The following is a 21304-nucleotide window of genomic DNA, read 5'->3' on the forward strand; positions in this document are numbered from 1 at the left end:
GGTGAAGCACATTGGGCAGAATCCGCAAATGTGACTCGGGGAGGAGCACTTCAGCCACAGGGCTAAAGCAATTTAAGGAAGACCCTTGCAATGATCTTCCCTATGGCCAACAACAGGGAAATTCCTCTGCAGTTAGTGCAGTCGGTCTTGTTGCCTTTCTTGAAGATGGTCACAGTTTTTGACAACTGATATCCCCTGGCATGTTCTCCTCCTCCCAGATGAAGGCAATTAGGTTATGTATTTGTGCCAAAAGTGCTTATTTGCCATGTTTTACTGCTTTGGTGGCTATCCCATCTGCAGCACGGTAGACAGTGGCTAGCACTGCTGCTTCACAGCTCCAGGGATCTGGGTTCGATTCCTGGCTTGGGTCACTCTGTGTGGACTTTGCACATTCTCCTTGTGTCTGCGTGGGTTTCCTCCGGGTGCTCCAGTTTCCTCCCACGGTCCAAAGATGTGCAGGTTAGGTTGATTGGCCATGCTAAAATTGCCCCTTAGTGTCCTGAGATGCGTAGGTTAGAGGGATTAGCGGGTGGATATGGGGGTAGGGCCTGGGTGGGATTGTGATTGGTGCAGACTCGATGGGCCAAATGGCCTCTTTCTGCACTGTAGGGCTTCTATGGTTCCGAATGCCTCGTTTCTTAGCTGGAGATCTCAACATTTCAAACTAATCTCCATTTTGCTTTGTACATTTTGCAGTGTAGAAGGAGACCATTCGGCCCATCAAGCCTGTGTCGACCATCCAAAAGAGCACTTTACCTAGGCCCACATAGAAACATAGAAAACTACAGCACAAAACAGGCCCTTCGGCCCCACAAGTTGTGCCGAACATATCCCTACCTTTTAGGCCTATCTATAACCCTCCATCCTATTAAGTCCCATGTACTCATCCAGGAGTCTCTTAAAAGACCCCATTGAGTTTGTCTCCACCGCCACTGATGGCAGCCGATTCCACTCGCCCACCACCCTCTGAAAAACTTCCCCCTAACATCTCCCCTGTACCTACCCCCCAGCACCTTAAACCTGTGTCCTCTCGTAGCAGCCATTTCCACCCTGGGAAAAAGCCTGATTCCACCCGATCTATACCTCTCGACATCTTGTATACCTCTATTAGGTCTCCTCTCATCCTACATCTCTCCAAGGAGAAAAGACCGAGCTCCCTCAGCTTATCCTCATAAGGCATGCCACTCAATCCAGGCAACATCCTTGTAAATCGCCTCTGCCCCCTTTCAATCTTTTCCACATCTTCCTGTAATGAGGTGACCAGAACTGAGCACAGTACTCCAAGTGGGGTCTGACGAGTGTCTTATATAGCTGCATCATTATCCCCGGACTCCTAAACTCAATCCCTCGATTGATAAAGGCCAGCACACCATACGCCTTCTTAACCACCTCCTCCACCTGTGGGGCCAATTTTAGAGTCCTATGGACCCGGACCCCAAGGTCCTTCTGATCCTCCACAGTACTAAGAGTCTTTCCCTTAATATTGTACTCCTTCATCCCATTTGACCTACCAAAATGGACCACTATGCATTCATCTGGGTTGAAGTCCATCTGCCACTTCTCTGCCCAGTCTTGCATCCTATCTATGTCCCTCTGTAACTTCTGACATCCCTCCAGACTATCCACAACCCCACCAACTTTCGTGTCATCGGCAAACTTGCCAACCCATCCCTCCACTTCCTCATCCAGGTCATTTATGAAAATGACAAACAGCAAGGGTCCCAGAACAGATCCCTGGGGCACACCACTGGTGACCGACCTCAATTTAGAAAAAGACCTATCTATACACACTCTCTGCCTCCTTTGGGCAATCATGATGTGGAGATGCCGGCGTTGGACTGGGGTGAACACAGTAAGGAGTCTCACAGCACCAGGTTAAAGTCCAACAGGTTTATTTGGTAGCAAATGCCATAAGCTTTCGGAGCGTTGCTCCTTCGTCAGATGGAGTGGAAATGTGCTCTCAAACAGTGCAAACAGGCAAAATCAAGTTGCAGAATACTGATTAGAATACGAATCCTACAGCCAGCCAGGTCTTAAAGGTACAGACAATGTGGGTGGAGGGAACATTAAACACAGGTTAAAGAAATGTGCATTGTCTCCAGACAGAACAGCTAGTGAGATTCTGCAAGCCCAGGAGGCAAGCTGTGGGGGTTACTGATAGTGTGACATAAATCCAACATCCCGGTTTAGGCCGTCCTCATGTGTGCAGAACTTGGCCAAGCCAGTTCTGGATCCACAGGGCAGCAGCCCCTTGGGTCCCATGTCCTTTCTCCTTTTCTAAAAGCCTTGCATGGGGGACCTTATTGAACGCCTTGCTAAAATCCATATAAGCCACATCTACCGCTTTCCCTTCGTCAATGTATTTAGTCACATTTTCGAAGAACTCCACCAGGCTCGTAAGGCACGATCTGCCTTTGACAAAGCCATGCTGAGTATTCTTGAGCATACTAAGCCTCCCCAAATGCTCATAAATCTTGTTCCTCAGGATCTTCTCCATCAGCTTACCAACCACTGAGGTTAGACTCACCGGTCAGTAATTTCCTGGGCTATCCCTATTCCCCTTCTTGAAAATAGGAACCACATCCGCAATCCTCCGGCACCTCTCCCGTCTCCATCGGCGACACAAAGATCATCGCCAGAGGCTCTGCAATCTCTTCCCTCGTCTCCCACAGTAACCTGGGGTACATCCCATCCGGACCCGGCGACTTATCTATCTTGATGCCATTCAAAGATTCCAGCACAACCTCTTAAAGTCCACATACTCCATCTTTTCAGTCCACCGCAAGCCCACAGTACGTCCACCCATGTCCTTCTCCTCTGTGAAAACCAAGGCAAAATACTCATTAAGCACCTCTGCCATTTCTACTGGTTCCGTACAGATTTTCCCGCCTTCACCTTTTATAGGCCCTATTCCTTCATGTCTCATCCTTTTACTCTTCACATATTTATAGAACGCCTTAGGGTTTTCCTTAATTCTACTTGCCAAGGCCTTCTCGTGACCCCTTCTGGCTCTCCTAATTTCCTCCTTTAGTCCCTTCCTACAAGCCGTATACTCATCTAGATCCCTATCTTCACCAAGCTCTCTGAACCTTTTGTATGCTTTCCTTTTCTCGACTAGGTCCCGCACTTCCCCACCCTATATCCGTAACCCCCTCACCGTGTTTACTATGGCTAATCCACCTAACCTATGCATCTTGGGACATGGGCAATTTAACATGGCCAATCCACCTAACCTGCACGTCTTTGGATTGTGGGAGAAAACCAGAGTATCCAGAAGGAAACCCAAGCAGACATGGGAAAAATGTCATTTCGTCACCAAAGGTCGAAATCAAACCTGGGCCCCTGGCGCTGACAAGCAGCAGTGCTAATCACTATGCTAGCTATCGGATGGTCTTCACTACTTCGTGTTGGGTTGGGGTTGTGCTGAAACAGTGATGGGTAGCATGCTGGGGATGAAGTTGAAGACAGTCTTTGAAGGGCCCTTTACAGTGAATACTGACTGCCTCTTTGTTCTTGGCCAGCATTGGGATGGGGTCCTGGGTGATTTAGCCTTAACTAGTCTTGACTGTGCCTTAAAAAAAAAAGACCATGTAGTAAGATTGGAGTGTCATGGTTGTTGGCTAACTGCGTTTCCTCCGCCTTCTATCTGTTCTTTAGGTCATGGTTTGTTTTGTTTTTTGCTGGACCTCTGCCTTCAGCTGTTATGTAGACCTGCTTTATTGCTTACTAGTTAGGCTGCTGTTTCAGGTCTAGAAAATCTTTGCACTTGCAGCTTATCAGCTGCTGGATCTCCTGGTCATTCTCTTTGAACCAGTCTTGTTCGAGTGACCAAACGTCTCTTCAAAGATGATGATTATACTGACCTGGGGGGCAGCCCTGGCACTCTGGGCACTCTGCTTCTATGGAAGGGGTGTGGGGGTGAGGGAAGGTAAGATCTGTGATAGGATGGAAGGTGGGAAAAAATTAAAAGGCAAAAGTGGTGCAAGGCTAAATGGAATGACAATAGGCAAATAATGAAACAATGTTTAGAGCAGTTTTGAATGACAGTATGATGAACAGATATTGTCCAAGAATGAAAACCTGCCAAAGGAATAAAAGCAAAATGAAAAGAGGTTACAGTTTGAAATTCAGTCTGGGTTTTGTGACATTTTTAATCTCTGCCTGGTGTAGTAATTTATCAACTGAACCTTTGGATGCTTTCTTTCTAATATTAACCCTGCTTATCAGTGGGGAATAGAGATCAAGAAGTCCTGAATTGAAAAATATTGGGAGAAACACTTGTGGAAAAATCAGTGAGGAGGGCAAATATTTAAAAAGTCTTGCATAATAAAATACTCCGAATAGCAAAGATTTTCTAAAGAGTTCACTTTGTTTCACCATTTGTTGTAGGAGGCAGGTGACGGAAGTGTGCAGGATAGAACTAGAAATAGTACCATGGAAACATTCCAGCCACGAGGAAGATGGGCTGAGAGAATGGACAAAGACCTTATTCACTCCATCCTGGGAAAGAGGCAACTGGAGGAATACTGCGCAACCCCAACACCAAGCAGCATGTTAATGGCGCAGGGACTGCCAAGCAGTTGTTTAGTGGAACAGGACAAGTTTGGAGCACGGAACTTGGATCACTTTCTTGAAATGGTCAGTTTATTGTTAACTAGTAATAACTGAATGTTGGCAATGGCTACTAATGGTCCCCAATAAATAGGTTATACATGTATATTGTGGAACTAACATTGATGCGAGTCTAATTAAATGACAATGGTTGTAATCATCCATAAATGGACCAAGTGATGACCAAGTCTGGTTTCCCATGGATAGAGAATGAGGATACTATGGAATAATTAATAGTAGCCATTTCATCACATAAGTGAAGTACTTATACTTTCTAACCATTTGTACGTCACAACTTAAACTTGCCTTGTGGTGAGTTGTGCAGTTCATGTCTCAGGTTATTTTTTACTTTTGTTGGCAGTGGTTTATTATAGACACATACTTGGCAATAATGTTTGTTCTTTGATGACATGAATTGTTGAGGAGGCTTGATGGAGTAGATGCAGCCAATGTTTCCCTCGGGGAATCTAGAACTAGGGGATACAGTTTTAAAAAATAAGGAATCTTCCATTTAAGACAAATGAGGAATTTCTTCTGAACATTAATCTCTGGAATTCTCATTCACAGAAAGCAGTGGAGGCTGGGTCATTGAACATATCCGAGGCTGGGTCCTTGGACGTGGCTGAGGCTGGGCGAGTTGGATTTTTGATTGACTAGGGTGCCAACTGTTATGGGATACAGGCAGGAAAGTGGAATTAAGATAATCAGATCAACCATAATTTTATTGAATAGCGGAGAAAGTTCAATTGATCTTATGATCTTATTCTAAGTGTAGCGTGTCAAAATTCGCAGTTGGGTGGAAGAGCAAAGTGTGCAGAGGACGCTGAAAGTCTGCAAAGGGATATAGATAATCTAAGTGAGTGGGTGAGGGTCTGGCAGATGGAGTACAATGTTGGTAAATGTGAGGTCATCCATTTTGGTAGGAATAACAGCAAAATGGACTATTATTTAAATGGTAAAAAATTGCAACATTCTGCTGTGCAGAGGGACCTGGGTGCCCTTATGCAGGAATCTCAAGGAGTTAGTTTGCAGGTGTAGCAGGTAATTAAGAAGGCAAATGGAATTTTGTCCTTCATTGCTAGAGGGATGGAGTTTAAAAACAGCGAGGTTATGTTGCAGCTGTACAAGGTGCTGGTGAGGCCACACCTGGAGTACTGTGTACAGTTTTGGTCTCCTTACTCGAGAAAGGATATACTGGCACTGCAGGGGGTGCAGAGCAGATTCACGAGGTTGATTCCGAAGTTGAGAGGGTTGGCTTATGAGGAGAGACTGAGTAGGCTGGGATTATACTCATTGGAATTCAGAAGAATGAGGGGAGATCTTATAGAAACATCTATGATTATGAAGGGAATAGATCAGATAGAAGCAGGGAAGTTGTTTCCACTGGCGGGTGAAACTAGAACTAGGGGGCATGGCCTCAAAATGGAGAAGCAGATTTCGGACTGAGTTGAGGAGGAACTTCTTCACAAAAAGGGTTGTGAATCTGCCCAGTGAAGCAGTTGAGGCTCATTGAATGTTTTTAAGGCAAGGATAGATACATTTTTGAACATTAAAGGAATTAAGGGTTATGGTGAGCGGGCTGGTAAGTGGAGCTGAGTCCACAAAAAGATCAGCCATGATCTTATTGAATGGCAGAGCAGGTTCGAGGGGCCAGATGGCCTACTCCTGCTCCTAGTTTTTGTTTATGTTCTTATGTTCTATTCAATATTATTAAAACAGCATGCTGCTCTGTAAAGTGCATAAGCTGAGTTGAGATATTTAGGAAAGGGGGAAGCATTACAGAAGTGATAATAGAACATAAATTCAGTTAAAGTTAGACGAGTCCAGAAAACTGCCAGTGAAGCAAGCTAAAAGCAACAACGCTGTCATAAGCTGAACCATGCATTCCCTTAAATAAGAATTGTCCTTTATTTGATTTTTTAACTGTTGGAATTTAAATATGAAACATTTTATACAACTAATATAGTTGATTATTCAGCAAGTTCCAGTTCTCTTGACAGACTATATATATTTTTTAATTGTAAATGTGAATTTTCAGTTACATAAGGATGAGAATGTGAGCATGACAGAAGCATGGAAGTGGAGCAGTTACAGGAATACTTTTCTTCCATGTGAAACATCCTAGAAGGTGTTAAAAATCATTCATGTCTGATGGAATTATAATGGGTTGTAGCTTCCGATGAAGTGGCAATTGAGCTGGATTGCCACTCCACTCAAAAGATCTTGCCCTGAAATTCAGGTGATAATATCTTGCCCGACATTCCAACTTGAGCAGATGAAACCTGGGCAGTGCAGCACATAGCTGGGGCCTGGCACTGAGGGCTGTAGAGTCGCAGGTAAGTAAGCCCCCCTCTTTTTTTTCTCCTGTTTTTTAACTGTATTACCCGCATGGCATTGGGGAGTCCCATGGGGATAGTCGACAAGGAGAGGGGAGGTTACTGTGGGTATGTGGAATAGATAGTTACCCAGTTGTTGGAAGTGGTTTTAATACTTCCTTCTAACCCTTTTGTGTGCAACTGTGGATAGGTTTGTGATTTAAATTGCATTTTCGGATGGTTCCCAGTGCAGGGCAATTGCCCGTTAAGGTTGCACTTCCCAGGCAATGGCCTCTTCTGCACTAAAGGGATTCTATTCCATGAAACACAAAGGCAGAGTATTTCTGAAATAGTGAGATGTTGGAAAGTGTGGGTGTCTTTGTTCATGAGTCACTGAAAGCTAGCATGTTGGTGCAGCAGGCAGTTGCGAAGGCAATAATTTGTTGGCTTTCATTTTGTGGGGGTTTGAGTACAGGAATAAAGCTGTCTTGCTGTGGTTATAAAGAGCCTTGATGGGATCTCCCCTGGAGTATTATCTAAGGAGGAATAGATTTGCCATAGGAGGCGTGCAATGGAGGTTCACCAGATTAATCCCTGGGCTGGCAGGATTGTCTTTGAGGAGACTGGGTCTCTATTAAATTTTGAAGAATGAGGGGTGGCCTCATTGAAACTTTAAAAAATATAACCAGGGGTTTGACGGTGTGGACGTAAATAAAATATTTCCCCTGGTTGGTGAATCAAAAACCAGGGGACATGGTCTTAAATGGCCTGCCCCTTATCCTGAGATTGAGATGAGAAGAAATCTTTTCACTCTGAGGTTGGTGAATCTTTGGAATTTTCTACCCCAGGAGAACATAAGAAATAGGAGCAGGAGTAGGCCATCTAGCCCCTCGAGCCTGCCCCGCCATTCAATAAGATCATGGCTGATCTGAAGTGGATCAGTTTCACTTACCCGCCTGATCCCTATAACCCCTAATTCCCTTACCGATCAGGAATCCATCTATCTGTGATCATAGTGGGCAGAGAATTCCAGAGATTCACCGCCCTCTAAGAGAAGAAGTTCCTCCTCAACTCTGTCCTAAACTGACCCCCCTTTATTTTGAGGCTGTGCCCTCTAGTTCTAGCTTCCTTTCTAAGTGGAATCTCTCCACCTCTACCCTATCCAGCCCCTTCATTATCTTATAGGTCTCTATAAAATCCCCCTCAGCCTTCTAAATTCCAACGAGTACAAACCCAATCTGCTCGGTCTCTCCTCATAATCAACACCCTTCATCTCTGGTATCAACCTGGTGAACCTTCTCTGCACTCCCTCCAAGGCCAATATATCCTTCCGCAAATAAGGGGACCAATACTGCGCACACTATTCCAGCTGTGGCCTCACCAGTGCCCTGTACAGATGCAGCCAGACATCTCTGCTTTTATATTCTATCCCCCTAGCGATATAGGCCAACATCCCATTTGCCGCCTTGATCACCTGTTGCACCTGCAGACTGGGTTTTTGCGTCTCATGCAGAAGGACCCCCAGGTCCCTTTGCACAGTAGAGCTCGATCATTGAGCATGTTCAAGACTAATAATATCAAGGAATATGAAGATACTGCGGGAAAGTGACTGAGGTAGATCAGTTATGATAAAAGTGGAATGGTGGCAGGCTCAACAGGCCAAGTGGCCGACTCTTAGCCACTTGTTCCTGAACACTGTAGAGGCTATTGCTGATGAGATCCTTCTCAGTCAGTGGGTAGAAGAGACTTCTATAGATTCGAATCAGTAGATGCACCATGCTGCCAGAATACCACCCTTGCCTGGTCTTGCCTACATATGACTCCAGAGCCACAGAATTTGGTTGTACTCAACTACCCTCCAAGGGCAACTAGGGATGGGCAATAAATGCTAGCAATCCAATGACACCCATGTCCCACGAATGAATTTTTAAAAAATTAATAATACAGAGAGACTAATTTTCGTGACTGTTCTTCCCAGAAGATGTAAATGTCTTAATGTAGACTCAGTAAGAAGTTTAACAACACGAGGTTAAGTCCAACAGGTTTATTTGGTAGCAAAAGCCACAAGCTTTTGGAGCTCCAAGCCCCTTCAGGTGAGTGGGAATTCTGTTCACAAACAGGGCATATAAAGACAGACTCAATTTGCATGAATAAGATACAAACAACGTGAGTGGAGAGAGCATCAAGGCTGTCCTGTCTGGAGACAATACACATCTTTTTAGCCTGTCTTGATGCTCTCTCCACTCGTGTTGTTTGTATCTTAAAGACTTGATTAGCTGTAAGTATTCACATTCCAACCATTATTCATGTAAATTGAGTCTGTGTCTTTATATGTCCTGTTTGTGTACAGCATTCCCACTCACCTGAAGAAGGGGCTTGGAGCTCTGAAAGCTTGTGTGGCTTTTGCTACCAAATAAACCTGTTGGACTTTAACCTTGTGTTGTTAAACTTCTTACTGTGTTTACCCCAGTCCAATGCTGGCATCTCCACATTAATGTAGACTGCCAGAGATCCTGACCATTGTACATCAGACTATTAATACAAATATATGGTTAGGAGCCTTCCCCACAAGAATTATTATATTACAAAATTCACATTGAGAATATGCTGGGTAGAATTTGAACTACTTCATTTTGTGTTCATTTTGTATATACAGCAGAGAACTTGGTTCAATTTAATTCTTTGAAGCAGTATTGTGAGAAATAATTGATGGAACATTTTGCTGCAAAACAGCATGCAAGGTTAAGACCGTTTTAGACTTTGTATATGATTTAAGAATTTTATTGCTTTAGATGGAGCTATCTCCAAGCCTTCTGTCAAAAGAGTCTGCGGGAAGGCCAAGCTCTATTTGCCCTGAGGATACAGACAATACGTTTTCCCAGGAGATGGATACTCCAGAAACTGAACGAATTGCGCCAATGTTTAATCTTATGCAGAATGATGATCATTCTACCAGCACAGAAAAGTATGTATTCATCAGCAGTATTAAATAATTGAATGTAAAATTGCTTTCTGGCATATAAAATGAAGTAAGAAGTTTAACAACACCAGGTTAAAGTCCAACAGGTTTATTTGGTAGCAAAAGCCACACAAGCTTTCGGAGCTCTAAGCCCCTTCTTCAGGTGAGTGGGAATTCTGTTCACAAACCGAGCATATAAAGACACAGACTCAATTTACATGAATAATGGTTGGAATGCGAATACTTACAACTAATCTCGCCAAGGCCATCCCCACTTCTTGCCTTCAAACAACCGCTCAACCTCAAACAGACCATTGTCCGCAGCAAACTACCCAGCCTTCAGGAGAACAGTGACCATGACACCACACAACCCTGCCACAGCAACCTCTGCAAGACGTGCCGGATCATCGACACAGATGCCATCATCTCACGTGAGAACACCATCCACCAGGTACACGGTACATACTCTTGCAATTCGGCCAACGTTGTCTACCTGATACGCTGCAAGAAAGGATGTCCCGAGGCATGGTACATTGGGGAAACTATGCAGACGCTGCGACAACGGATGAATGAACACCGCTCGACAATCACCAGGCAAGACTGTTCTCTTCCTGTTGGGGAGCACTTCAGCGGTCACGGGCATTCGGCCTCTGATATTCGAGTAAGCGTTCTCCAAGGCGGCCTTCGCGACACACGACAGCGCAGAGTCGCTGAGCAGAAACTGATAGCCAAGTTCCGCACACACGAGGACGGCCTCAACCGGGATATTGGGTTCATGTCACACTATTTGTAACTCCCACAGTTGTGTGGACCTGCAGAGTTTCACTGGCTGTCTTGTCTGGAGACAATACACATCTTTTTAGCCTGTCTTGATGCTCTCTCCACTCACATTGTTTTGTTTCTTAAAGACTTGATTAGGTGTAAGTATTCGCATTCCAACCATTATTCATGTAAATTGAGTCTGTGTCTTTATATGCTCTGTTTGTGAACAGAATTCCCACTCACCTGAAGAAGGGGCTAAGAGCTCCGAAAGCTTGTGTGGCTTTTGCTACCAAATAAACCTGTTGGACTTTAACCTGGTGTTGTTAAACATCTTACTGTGTTTACCCCAGTCCAACGCCGGCATCTCCACATATAAAATGAACACAGTAAGAGTTTCAACACCACCAGGTTAAAGACCAACAGGTTTATTTGGTAGCAAACACCATTAGCTTTCGGAGCGCTGCTCCTTCGTCAGATGGAGTGGAAATGTGCTCTCAAACAGGGCACAGAGACACAAAAATCAAGTTACAGAATACTGATTAGAATGCGAATCCCTACAGCCAGCCAGATCTTAAAGATACAGACAATGTGGGTGGAGGGAGCATTAAGCACAGGTTAAAGATGTGTATTGTCACATTGAGACAATACACATCTCTTTAACCTGTGCTTAATGCTCCCTCCACCCACATTGTCTGTATCTTTAAGATCTGGCTGGCTGTAGGGATTCGCATTCTAATCCGTATTCTGTAACTTGATTTTTGTCTCTCCGCCCTGTTTGAGAGCACATTTCCACTCCATCTGACGAAGGAGCAGCGCTCCGAAAGCTAATGGTGTTTGCTACCAAATAAACCTGTTGGACTTTAACCTGGTGGTGTTGAAACTCTTACTGTGTTCACCCCAGTCCAACGCTGGCATCTCCACATATAAAATGAACTCATAAGACCATAAGACATAGGAGCAGAATTAGGCCACTCGGCCCATCGAGTCTGCTCCGCCATTCAATCATGGCTGATATGTTTCTCATCGCCATTCTCCTGCCTTTTCCCCAATCACCCCTGATTCCCTTATTAATCAAGAACCTATCTATCTCTGTCTTAAAGATACTCAATGACCCGGCCTCCACAGCCTTCTGCGGCAAAGAGTTTCACAGATTCACCAGTCTCTGGCTGAAAAAATTCCTCCCCTTCTCTGTTTTAAAGGATCGTCCCTTTAGCCTGAGGTTATACCCTCTGGTTCTAGTTTTTCCTACTAGTGGTTGGTGCAGACTCGATGGGCCGAATGGCCTCTTTCTGCACTGTAGGATTCTATGATTCTAGTGGAAACCTCCTCTCCACCTCCACTCTATCCAAGCCTCGCAGTATCTTGTAAGTTTCAATAAGATCCCCCCTCATCCTTCTAAACTCTAGCGAGTTCAGACCCAGAATCCTCAACCATTCCTCATTCGACAAGCTCTTCATTCCAAGGATCGTTCTTGTGAACCTCCTCTGGACCCTTTCCAAGGCCAGCACATCCTTCTTTGGATATGGGGCCCAAAACTGCTCATAATACTCCAAATGGGGTCTGACCAGAGCCTTATACAGCCTCAGAAGTACATCCCTGCTCTTGTATTCTAGCCCCCTCGACATGAATGCTATCATTGCATTTGCCTTCCTAACTGCCAACTGAACCTGCGCATCTACCTTGAGAGAATCGTGAACAATGACCTCCAAGCCAACAAAGAACAATACAGCGCAGGAACAGGCCCTTCGGCCCTCCAAGCCCGTGCCACTCCCTGGTCCAAACTGGACCATTCTTTTGTATCCCTCCATTCCCACTCCGTTCATATGGCTGTCTAGATAAGTCTTAAACGTTCCCAGTGTGTCCGCCTCCACCACCTTGCCTGGCAGCGCATTCCAGGCCCCCACCACCCTCTGTGTAAAATATGTCCGTCTGATATCTGTGTTAAACCTCCCCCCCCCCCCCCCCCCCCCCCTTCACCTTGAACCTATGACCCCTCGTGAACGTCACCACCGACCTGGGGAAAAGCTTCCCACCGTTCACCCTAGCTATGCCTTTTCTAATTTTATACACCTCTATTAGGTCTCCCCTCATCCTCCGTCTTTCCAGGGAGAACAACCCCAGTTTACCCAATCTCTCCTCATAACTAAGCCCTTCCATACCAGGCAACATCCTGGTAAACCTCCTCTGTACTCTCGCCAAAACCTCCACGTCCTTCTGGTAGTGTGGTGACCAGAACTGGGCGCAGTATTCCAAATGCGGCCGAACCAATGTTCTATACAACTGCAACATCAGACCCCAACTTTTATACTCTATGCCCCGTCCTATAAAGGCAAGCATGCCATATGCCTTCTTCACCACCTTCTCCACCTGTGACGTCACCTTCAAGGATCCGTGGACTTGCACACCCAGGTCCCTCTGCGTATCTACACCCTTTATGGTTCTGCCATTTATCGTATAGCTCCTCCCTACATTATTTCTACCAAAATGCATCACTTCGCATTTATCTGGATTGAACTCCATCTGCCATTTCTTTGCCCAAGTTTCCAGCCTATCTATATCCTTCTGTAGCTTCTGACAATGCTCCTCACTATCTGCAAGTCCTGCCAATTTTGTCGTCCGCAAACTTACTGATCACCCCAGTTACACCTTCTTCCAGATCGTTTATATAAATCACAAACAGCAGAGGTCCCAATACAGAGCCCTGCGGAACACCACTAGTCACAGACCTCCAGCCAGAAAAAGACCCTTCCACTACCACCCTCTGTCTTCTGTGACCCTTTGTGTTTCTGATTTCCTAAGCGTTTTTCCATTTAGAAAATAGTCTATGCCTCCATTCCTCCTTCCAAAGTGCATAACCTCACACTTTTCCACATTGGATTCCATCTGCCACTCCTTTGCCCACTCTCCTGGCCTGTCCAAGTCCTTTTGCAGCCCCCCTGCTTCCTCAATTCTACCTGTCCCTCTACCTATCTTTATATCATCTGAAAATTTAGCAGCAGTGCCTTCCTCCAAATCGTTAATGTATATTGTGAAAGGTTGTGGTCCCAGAACTGACCACTGAGGCACACCACTAGTCACTGGCTGCCATCCTGGAAAAGACCCCTTTAGCCCCACTTTCTGCCTTCTGCCAGTCAGCCAATCCTCTATCCATGCCAGGATCTTGCCCTTAACACCATGGGCTCTTATTTAATAATCTCCTTTGCGGCACCTTGTCAAAGGCCTTCTGGAAATCTAAACAAATCACGTCCACTGGTTCCCCTTTATCTAACTTCGTTGTTACCTCCTCAAAGAACTCTAACAGATTTGTCAGACATGACCTCCCCTTGACAAAGCCGTGCTGACTCGGTCCTACTTTATCATACACTTCCAAGTACTCTGCGACCTCATTTTTAATAATGGACTCTCAAATCTTGCCAATGACCGAAGTCAGGCTAATCGGCCTATAATTTCCCATCTGCTGCCTCCCTCCCTCCCTTAAACAACAACTCCATAGAGCTGGTTAAACTATAAACAGGTGCATTCCTAATCTACTGTGCTTGATAATGTCCAGCATTTATACAATGCAAGCTGAAGCCAATGACTTTTCTTCCCCGTCTTGGATTGTTACTGGGAGTTTACCAATAGCTTATCAATTTCTGTGGATTGTTTGAAGCAGCTGCTAAACAGAAGTAAGCATCTCACTTCCTCTAGCAGAGGAGAATAAGTCACTTCCAGCCGTTATCCTTTCATCTGGTCATGGAAAGCATTGTATTGGTTCATCCTAAGCATTGCAAAGTAAGAAGGAATGAAAGTAGACTTGAGCTGTTGTTTTGTAATCCCAATGCTAGTAAGTTTTTGTACACTATTGAGTTCCAGCATGCACACTGAACAACTTCAAGAGCCCAGTGGCTTGTATTTATTGACTATATCTTTCATTGTACACCAGTGATTATCAAGTAAAAGAACCTCCAGAGAAACGACAGGAGAGTGAATCTGAGTGGAAGGTAGTGCGTTCTGTGGAGAACAGTCCAGACAGTGCCTGCTCGATGGATTCGGGCAGCAGCCACACTGCCTCCGGTAATGAACAACAGCAGGATGGTAAGAAATCCCTGAAAGCGTTTTACTTTTTGAGATTGTAGTGAGTAGAGCAGGACAAAGTAAAATGTACTAATGTTAATAAAATTGATACTGCAATCAATATTACACAGCTTAGATCATAGAAACCCTACAGTGCAGAAGGAGGCCATTCGGCCCATCGAGTCTGCACCGACCACAATCCCACCCAGACCCTACCCCCACATATTTACCCGCTAATCCCTCTAACCTACACATCCCAGGACTCTAAGGGGCAATTTTTAACCTGGCCAATCAACCTAACCCGCACATCTTTGGACTGTGGGAGGAAACCGGAGCACCCGGAGGAAACCCACGCAGACACGAGGAGAATGTGCAAACTCCACACAGACAGTGACCCGAGCCGGGAATCGAACCCGGGACCCTGGAGCTGTGAAGCAGCAGTGCTAACCACTGTGCTACCGTGCCGCCATGTGTACTAAGGATTGTGTGGTATACAGTCGAATGAATTTCCAAAAGAACAATAATTCAGTTGCATTGACATCACAATTGTTACTCTTGTGTTTCAATATTCTTGTCATTTTATCCATCTAAATTTGGTTTGTGCATGCTGTTAGGCTCAGTAATTCCTTCAAGGTGTGTTAGTGGGGTTTTCGACAAGTGGGTAGAAGAGACTTCTATAGACTTGAATCTGTAGATGCACCATGCTGCCAGAATACCACCCTTACCTGGTCTGGCCTGCATGTGACTCCAGATGTGGAGATGCCAGTGTTGGACTGGGGTAAACACAGTAAGAGTTTTAACAACACCAGGTTAAAGTCCAACAGGTTTATTTGATAGCAAATGCCATTAGCTTTCAGAGCCCTGCTCCTTCGTCAGATGGAGTGGATATCAGATTTCCACTTCATCTGACGAAGGAGCAGCGCTCCGAAAGCTAATGGCATTTGCTACCAAATAAACCTGTTGGACTTTAACCTGGTGTTGTTAAAACTCTTACTGTGACTCCAGAGCCACAGAATCTGGTTGTACTCAACTGCCCTCCAAAGGCAATTGGGGATGGACAATAGACTTGCCATCTAACGACAGCAATGTCCTACGAATGAATTTAAAAAGTGGCAATTAGACTCAGGAAACCAATGTCACAATACAAAAGATAAAAAAATTATTCAAGACCAGTGATCAATGGAAGGAGTTATCAGTAAAAAAACAGCAGTTATACATTTTCTTTATCAGATTGCCCGCCCTTCATTAGTTTAAAATTAATTTCATTCAGCATACACATCAATACACATCTGTCAGTGTACATCAGCCAACTGCATTGTACATTCTAGCATAATTCAATTAGGCTCGTAAGGCATGATCTGCCTTGGACAAAGCCGTGCTGGCTATTTCTGATCATACTATTCCTCTCCAGATGTTCATAAATCCTGCGCCTCAGGATCTTCTCCATCAACTTACCAACCACTGAGGTTAGACTCACTGGTCTACAATTTCCCTGGCTATCTCTTCTCCCTTTATTGAATAGCGGAACCACATCCGCAATCCTCCGGAACCTCTCCCGTCTCCATTGATGATGCAAAGATCATTGCCAGATGATTTTGAAGATGTAACTAGACACATAGACGAGGGAAGAGCGATAGATGTAGTCTATATGGATTTCAGCAAGGTGTTTGATAAGGTGCCCCATGCAAGGCTTATTGAGAAAGTGAAGGGGCATGGGATACAAGGGGACATTGCCTTGTTGATTCAGAACTGGTTTGCCCACAGAAGGCAAAGAGTGGTTGTAGATGGGTCTTTTTCAGCATGGAGGTCGGTCACCAGTGGAGTGCCCCAGGGATCTGTTCTGGGACCCTTGCTCTTTGTGATTTTTATAAATGACCTGGATGAGGAAGTGGAAGGATGGGTTGGCAAGTTTGCTGATGACACAAAGGTTGGTGGTGTTGTGGATAGTGTAGAGGGATGTCAGCAGCTGCAACGAGACATAGATAAGATGCAAGACTGGGCGGAGAAGTGGCAGATGGACTTCAACCCAGATAAGTGTGTGGTGGTTCATTTTGGCAGGTCGAATAGGATGAAAGAATATAATATTAAGAGTAAGACACTTGGCAGTGTGGAAGATCAGAAGGATCTTGGGGTCCGGGTTCATAGGACGCTCAAAGCAGCGTCACAGGTAGAGGCTGTGGTTAAGAAGGCGTATGGAATACTGGCCTTCATCAATAGAAGAATTGAGTTTAGAAATCGGGAGATAATGCTGCAACTGTATAGGACCCTGGTCAGACCCCACCTGGAGTACTGTGCCCAGTTCTGGTCGCCTCATTACAAAAAGGATGTGGAAGCCATAGATAGGGTGCAGAGGAGATTTACAAGGATGTTGCCTGGATTAGGTGGCATGCCTTGTGAGGATAGGTTGAGAGAGCTCGGTCTTTTCTCCTTGGAGAGGTGAAGGATGAGAGGTGACCTGATAGAGGTGTATAAGATGTTGAGAGGTATTGATAGAGTGGATTCTCAGAGGCTTTTACCCAGGGCTGGAATGGTTGCCACAAGAGGTCACAGGTTTAGGGTGCTGGGGAGTAGGTACAGAGGAGATGTTAGGGGTAAGTTTGTCACTCAGGGTGGTGGGTGCGTGGAATCGGCTGCCGGTAGTGGTGGTGGAGGCGGATTCGATAGGGTCTTTTAAGAGACTTTTGGATAAGTTCATGGAAGTTAGTAAGATAGAGGGTTATAGGTAAGCCTAGTAGGTAGGGACATGTTTGGCACAACTTGTGGGCCGAAGGGCCTGTTTGTGCTGTAGCTTTTCTATGTTCTATAATGGTATCTCATTTGTCCATTAAATCTGGATGCTAGCTACTTTCCTGTTGCCAGATTACGCTAGACGCTACCATAAAGTTCAAAGTGGATGTTCCCATCGGCTCACTGCCAAGCTGAATAGACATGTGTTCCTGCGTCCAGTAGCACATCTATTCTGTGTCTGGGCAGTGACTGAACCTATTCATTATTGTTGCAATGTATGTTCCCTCATCAGAAACATTCTGATATGAATTCTGTTAACTAAAGGGATCCCAGGCCTTTGGCTCTGAACTATTCTCCTTTCCCATTCTGCCTTTCGGTAACTTGCTTTGGCCAAAGTGAACAATGATTTATACAATACTTAAAATACATTTAAAATATCATCATATGTTTTCAAATCCTAGTTACCTGTTTAATTCTCTTACTGCATTCACGTGTGTAAGCTATTCTCTTGTTTTAAATTCTCTTGTTTTAAGAATCATTTAACTCTACTGTTAGCTCTGTGTCTTATGTACTGTCTTAAAAACTAAGAATAATTTAAAATCGCTTTCAAGGTGGCAGTTGCTTGCCATCCATAGTTGCGTTTTTCTCCACATAGCCTTCACATACTCGTTTTTTTACCAAAAAATTATAAATTTTAATTTTTTCTAAGTAGGTTCTGCAAAAACTCTGCAAACTTAATGTTGCATTACTGGAGGTTTCTGGTGGCATATGGGAACAGGATGTTTCTAAACTTAGAGAAATCTTGTACTTAGAATTCTGTCTTTTGCCAAAAATCTATTCTGCTTACTACTGAATCTACTAATGACATCTACCTTCACCACATCTCTATGCTAGAAATTTGCCACCCTCCTGAGGTAGTTGAAATCAAAACTGTTCACTTATTAACATTCTTCTGGCCTTGAGTCTGTTTCCCTGGTTACAGAATTTGATGACATCAAATAGTTTATTGATATATTTGTTATAGCCCTGGACTCTTAAACGACAGTTAAAGTCTCCTATTCCACATTAAGAGCATGCTTGCCTACCTAGTCCTGCATTTTCTAACAGGTTGAGCTTTGTTACAGTTTTCCACACAATACTTCTTAGCCCTAAATGATCAACTCCTTATCCTGAGACTATGTCCCCTTATTCTAAATTTCCAAATCAGCAGAAACAATCTGTCTACCCTATCAAACCCCTTCAGAATCTTGTGTTTCCATGAAATCACCTCCCATTCTAAACTCCAGCAAGTAGAGACACAATTTCCTCGTGTGCAAATAAAACATAAAAACATTGAGGGTGGCTTGGGGCTCATTAAGGGCCAAAAAATGGATCTACACATGGAGGCACAGGGTATGGCTGTAGTACTGAATGAATGTTGCATTCTTCTTTACCTAGGAGATAATGCTACAGAAGTAATAATGAAAGTGCAAGGTAGCTAAGATACTGGTGAGCTAAAATTTGATAAAAAGGAGGTATTAGGTAGATATGCTGCCAGGAATGGATCAGATGCATCCAAGGATGCTGAATGAAGGTGGACCTTGAGCAGGTACTGGCCATAATGTTTTAATCCTTCTGAGATAGAGTACTGGAGAATTGTAACCTGGAGTCGATACGAATCAGGTGAAAATCTCTCCACTGCCTGGGGTCATACCTAGCACACAGGAAAATGGTTGTTGGAGGTGTGACAGTACTGTGCCTGTAAGGAATATGCTTGTAATGTTTCTTGTGCAGGTTTTTTTTAGCAGTTTGTTCTATTATTGGTGTCACTTTGTCTGTACCCGGCGGCCCATGTTTTTGCTGTAGCAGCATAATTGATCATAATTACTGGAATGTTTGTTTTAATCGGGACTAATGCAGGGTTGTTGTTTGTGTTTTCCCATGGGGTTTTTTCAGAATGGGGCTTGATTAGGTTGATTGACAAGAAAGGTTGTGTGACTGGGCAGGGCTAGGCTTACAGAGAGAAACCCAGCTCAGTTGCTGTTTGGGATCTGTAGAGAAGAAATAGCTTTCTGTCTGTCTCTTATTCTCTCTGGATTTGGAGACTGGGATCTGCCAGGCAATAGGTCCCTTTCTCTGAAGTTAATAAGAACATAAGAAATAGGAGCAGGAGTAGGCCATCTAGCCCCTCGAGCCTGTTCTGTTGCTTGAATGTAGATCTTTCTCTGGAAGCTGCTGTAAGGGAGTTAGAAGGTAGGTGTCTTTCTGTATCTATCCAGAGGGGTTAAAAGGCTGGAAATCTAGCATCCACGTGAGCATTTCTGTTTTTGGTGCTAACTGGTTCTGAAGAAAGATGTATGCCTATGGGGATATTGCTTAAATTGGAACTATAGAGATGGCTAGCTGTTAAGAATTATAATTTGTCATGTTTAAGTATTTAAATTGGTAAACGTTATGCTAATACTTTTTGTTATATTTTAACTGTTGGTAAAGGAAGTTTGTTTGAATAAAAGCTTTCTAGTTAATCAAATCATACGTGGAGCAGTGGTTAGCACTGCTGTCTCTCAACTCCAGGGACCTGGAATCAATTCCAGCCTTGGGTGACTGTGGAGTTTGCACATTCTCCCAGTGTTGTGTGCCCCGCTTTCCTTCCATAGTTGAAAGATGTGTGAGTTAGGTGATTGGCCATGCTAAATTTCCTCTGTGCCAGAGGGATTAGCAGGGTAAATATGTGGGGTTACAGGGATAGGGCCTGGGTGGGATTGTTGTCAGTGTAGGCTTGTTGGAGCCAAATGACACTAGGGATTCTGTGAAACACCTTGTGCTTGCCCTAATGCTAAAATCAAAAAAAAAGTTGGAGTCTGGCCTAACTTCATAAGATTCCTTGAGTTTCTGATCTGATCCCTTATAGAGGCCAATCTTCATTGCGAGACATCGCTGCAGGAGTTCTTTTGGGTAGTGTTCCAAGCCCAACCACCTTCAGCTGTTTCATCAAGACCATTCTTCCATCATAAAGTCAGAAAAGAGGATGTTTGTTGATGGCTGCACAGTATCCAGTATCATTTGTGACTGCTCAGATACTGAAGCAGTGTATGTCCACATGCAGCAAGATCTGGATACTCCACGGGCTTGGGCAATGGCCATTTCCAACAAGAGCAAATCTAACCATCTCTCCTTGACAATCAATGGCACTATCACCGAAACCCCACTGTCAACCTGGGGGTTACCACTGACCAGAGATTGAACTGGACTAGCCGCATAAATACTGTGCCTACAAGAGCAGGTCGGATGTTTGGAATTCTGCTGACAGTGACTCTCTACCTGACTCCCAAAACCTGTCCACCATCTGCAAGACATAGGTCACTAGTGTAATTTGAGTACTCCGCTTGCCTGAATGAGTGCATCTCCAACAAACAAGAAGCTTGACACCATCCAGACAAAGCGGCCTCCTTGACCGGCATCCCATCCACCATCTTTAATATTCTCTCTCTCCATCACCAATGCACAGTTGCAGCCCTGTATTTTATCTACAAGATGCATTGCAGGAACCCACCAAGGTTCCTTCAATAGCATCTCCCAAACCTTCTAGCACCTAGATGGGTACCGACAGCAGATGCGTGGAAACATCTGCAATTTCTCCAAGTTGCACACCATGCTAAATTGGAACTACATCATTGTCCCTTCACTGTTGCGGGGCCTAAATCCTGGACCTCCCTTCCTATCAGCACTGAGTGTATCTACAACACACAAACAGTACAGTGGCTCACCAAAACCTTCTCCTGGGCAATTTAGAAAGGGACAATAAATGCTGGTTTAACCAGTGATGCCCACATTCCATGAATAGTTTTTTTAAAAAGTTGCACTTATTCAAAAAGATGCAAGAATAGACCAAGCA

At 44.4% G+C, this 21304-nt stretch overlaps 1 protein-coding gene across 6 annotated transcripts in view; it reads left to right on the forward strand.

Moving 5' to 3' along the window:
- Positions 1-21304, forward strand: part of LOC144511344 (mitogen-activated protein kinase-binding protein 1-like) — a 129544-nt gene that overhangs the window by 89841 nt on the left and 18399 nt on the right. For all 6 annotated transcript variants that reach the window (XM_078241625.1, XM_078241627.1, XM_078241628.1 and 3 more), the window contains exons 22-24: positions 4390-4638; positions 9719-9891; positions 14573-14724. In XM_078241625.1, coding sequence (XP_078097751.1) covers positions 4390-4638; positions 9719-9891; positions 14573-14724 — 574 coding nt within the window. The remainder of the gene's footprint in view (positions 1-4389; positions 4639-9718; positions 9892-14572; positions 14725-21304) is intronic.

Source organism: Mustelus asterias, chromosome 24, assembly GCF_964213995.1.
Source record: "Mustelus asterias chromosome 24, sMusAst1.hap1.1, whole genome shotgun sequence".
Classification (NCBI taxonomy): Eukaryota; Metazoa; Chordata; class Chondrichthyes; order Carcharhiniformes; family Triakidae; genus Mustelus; species Mustelus asterias.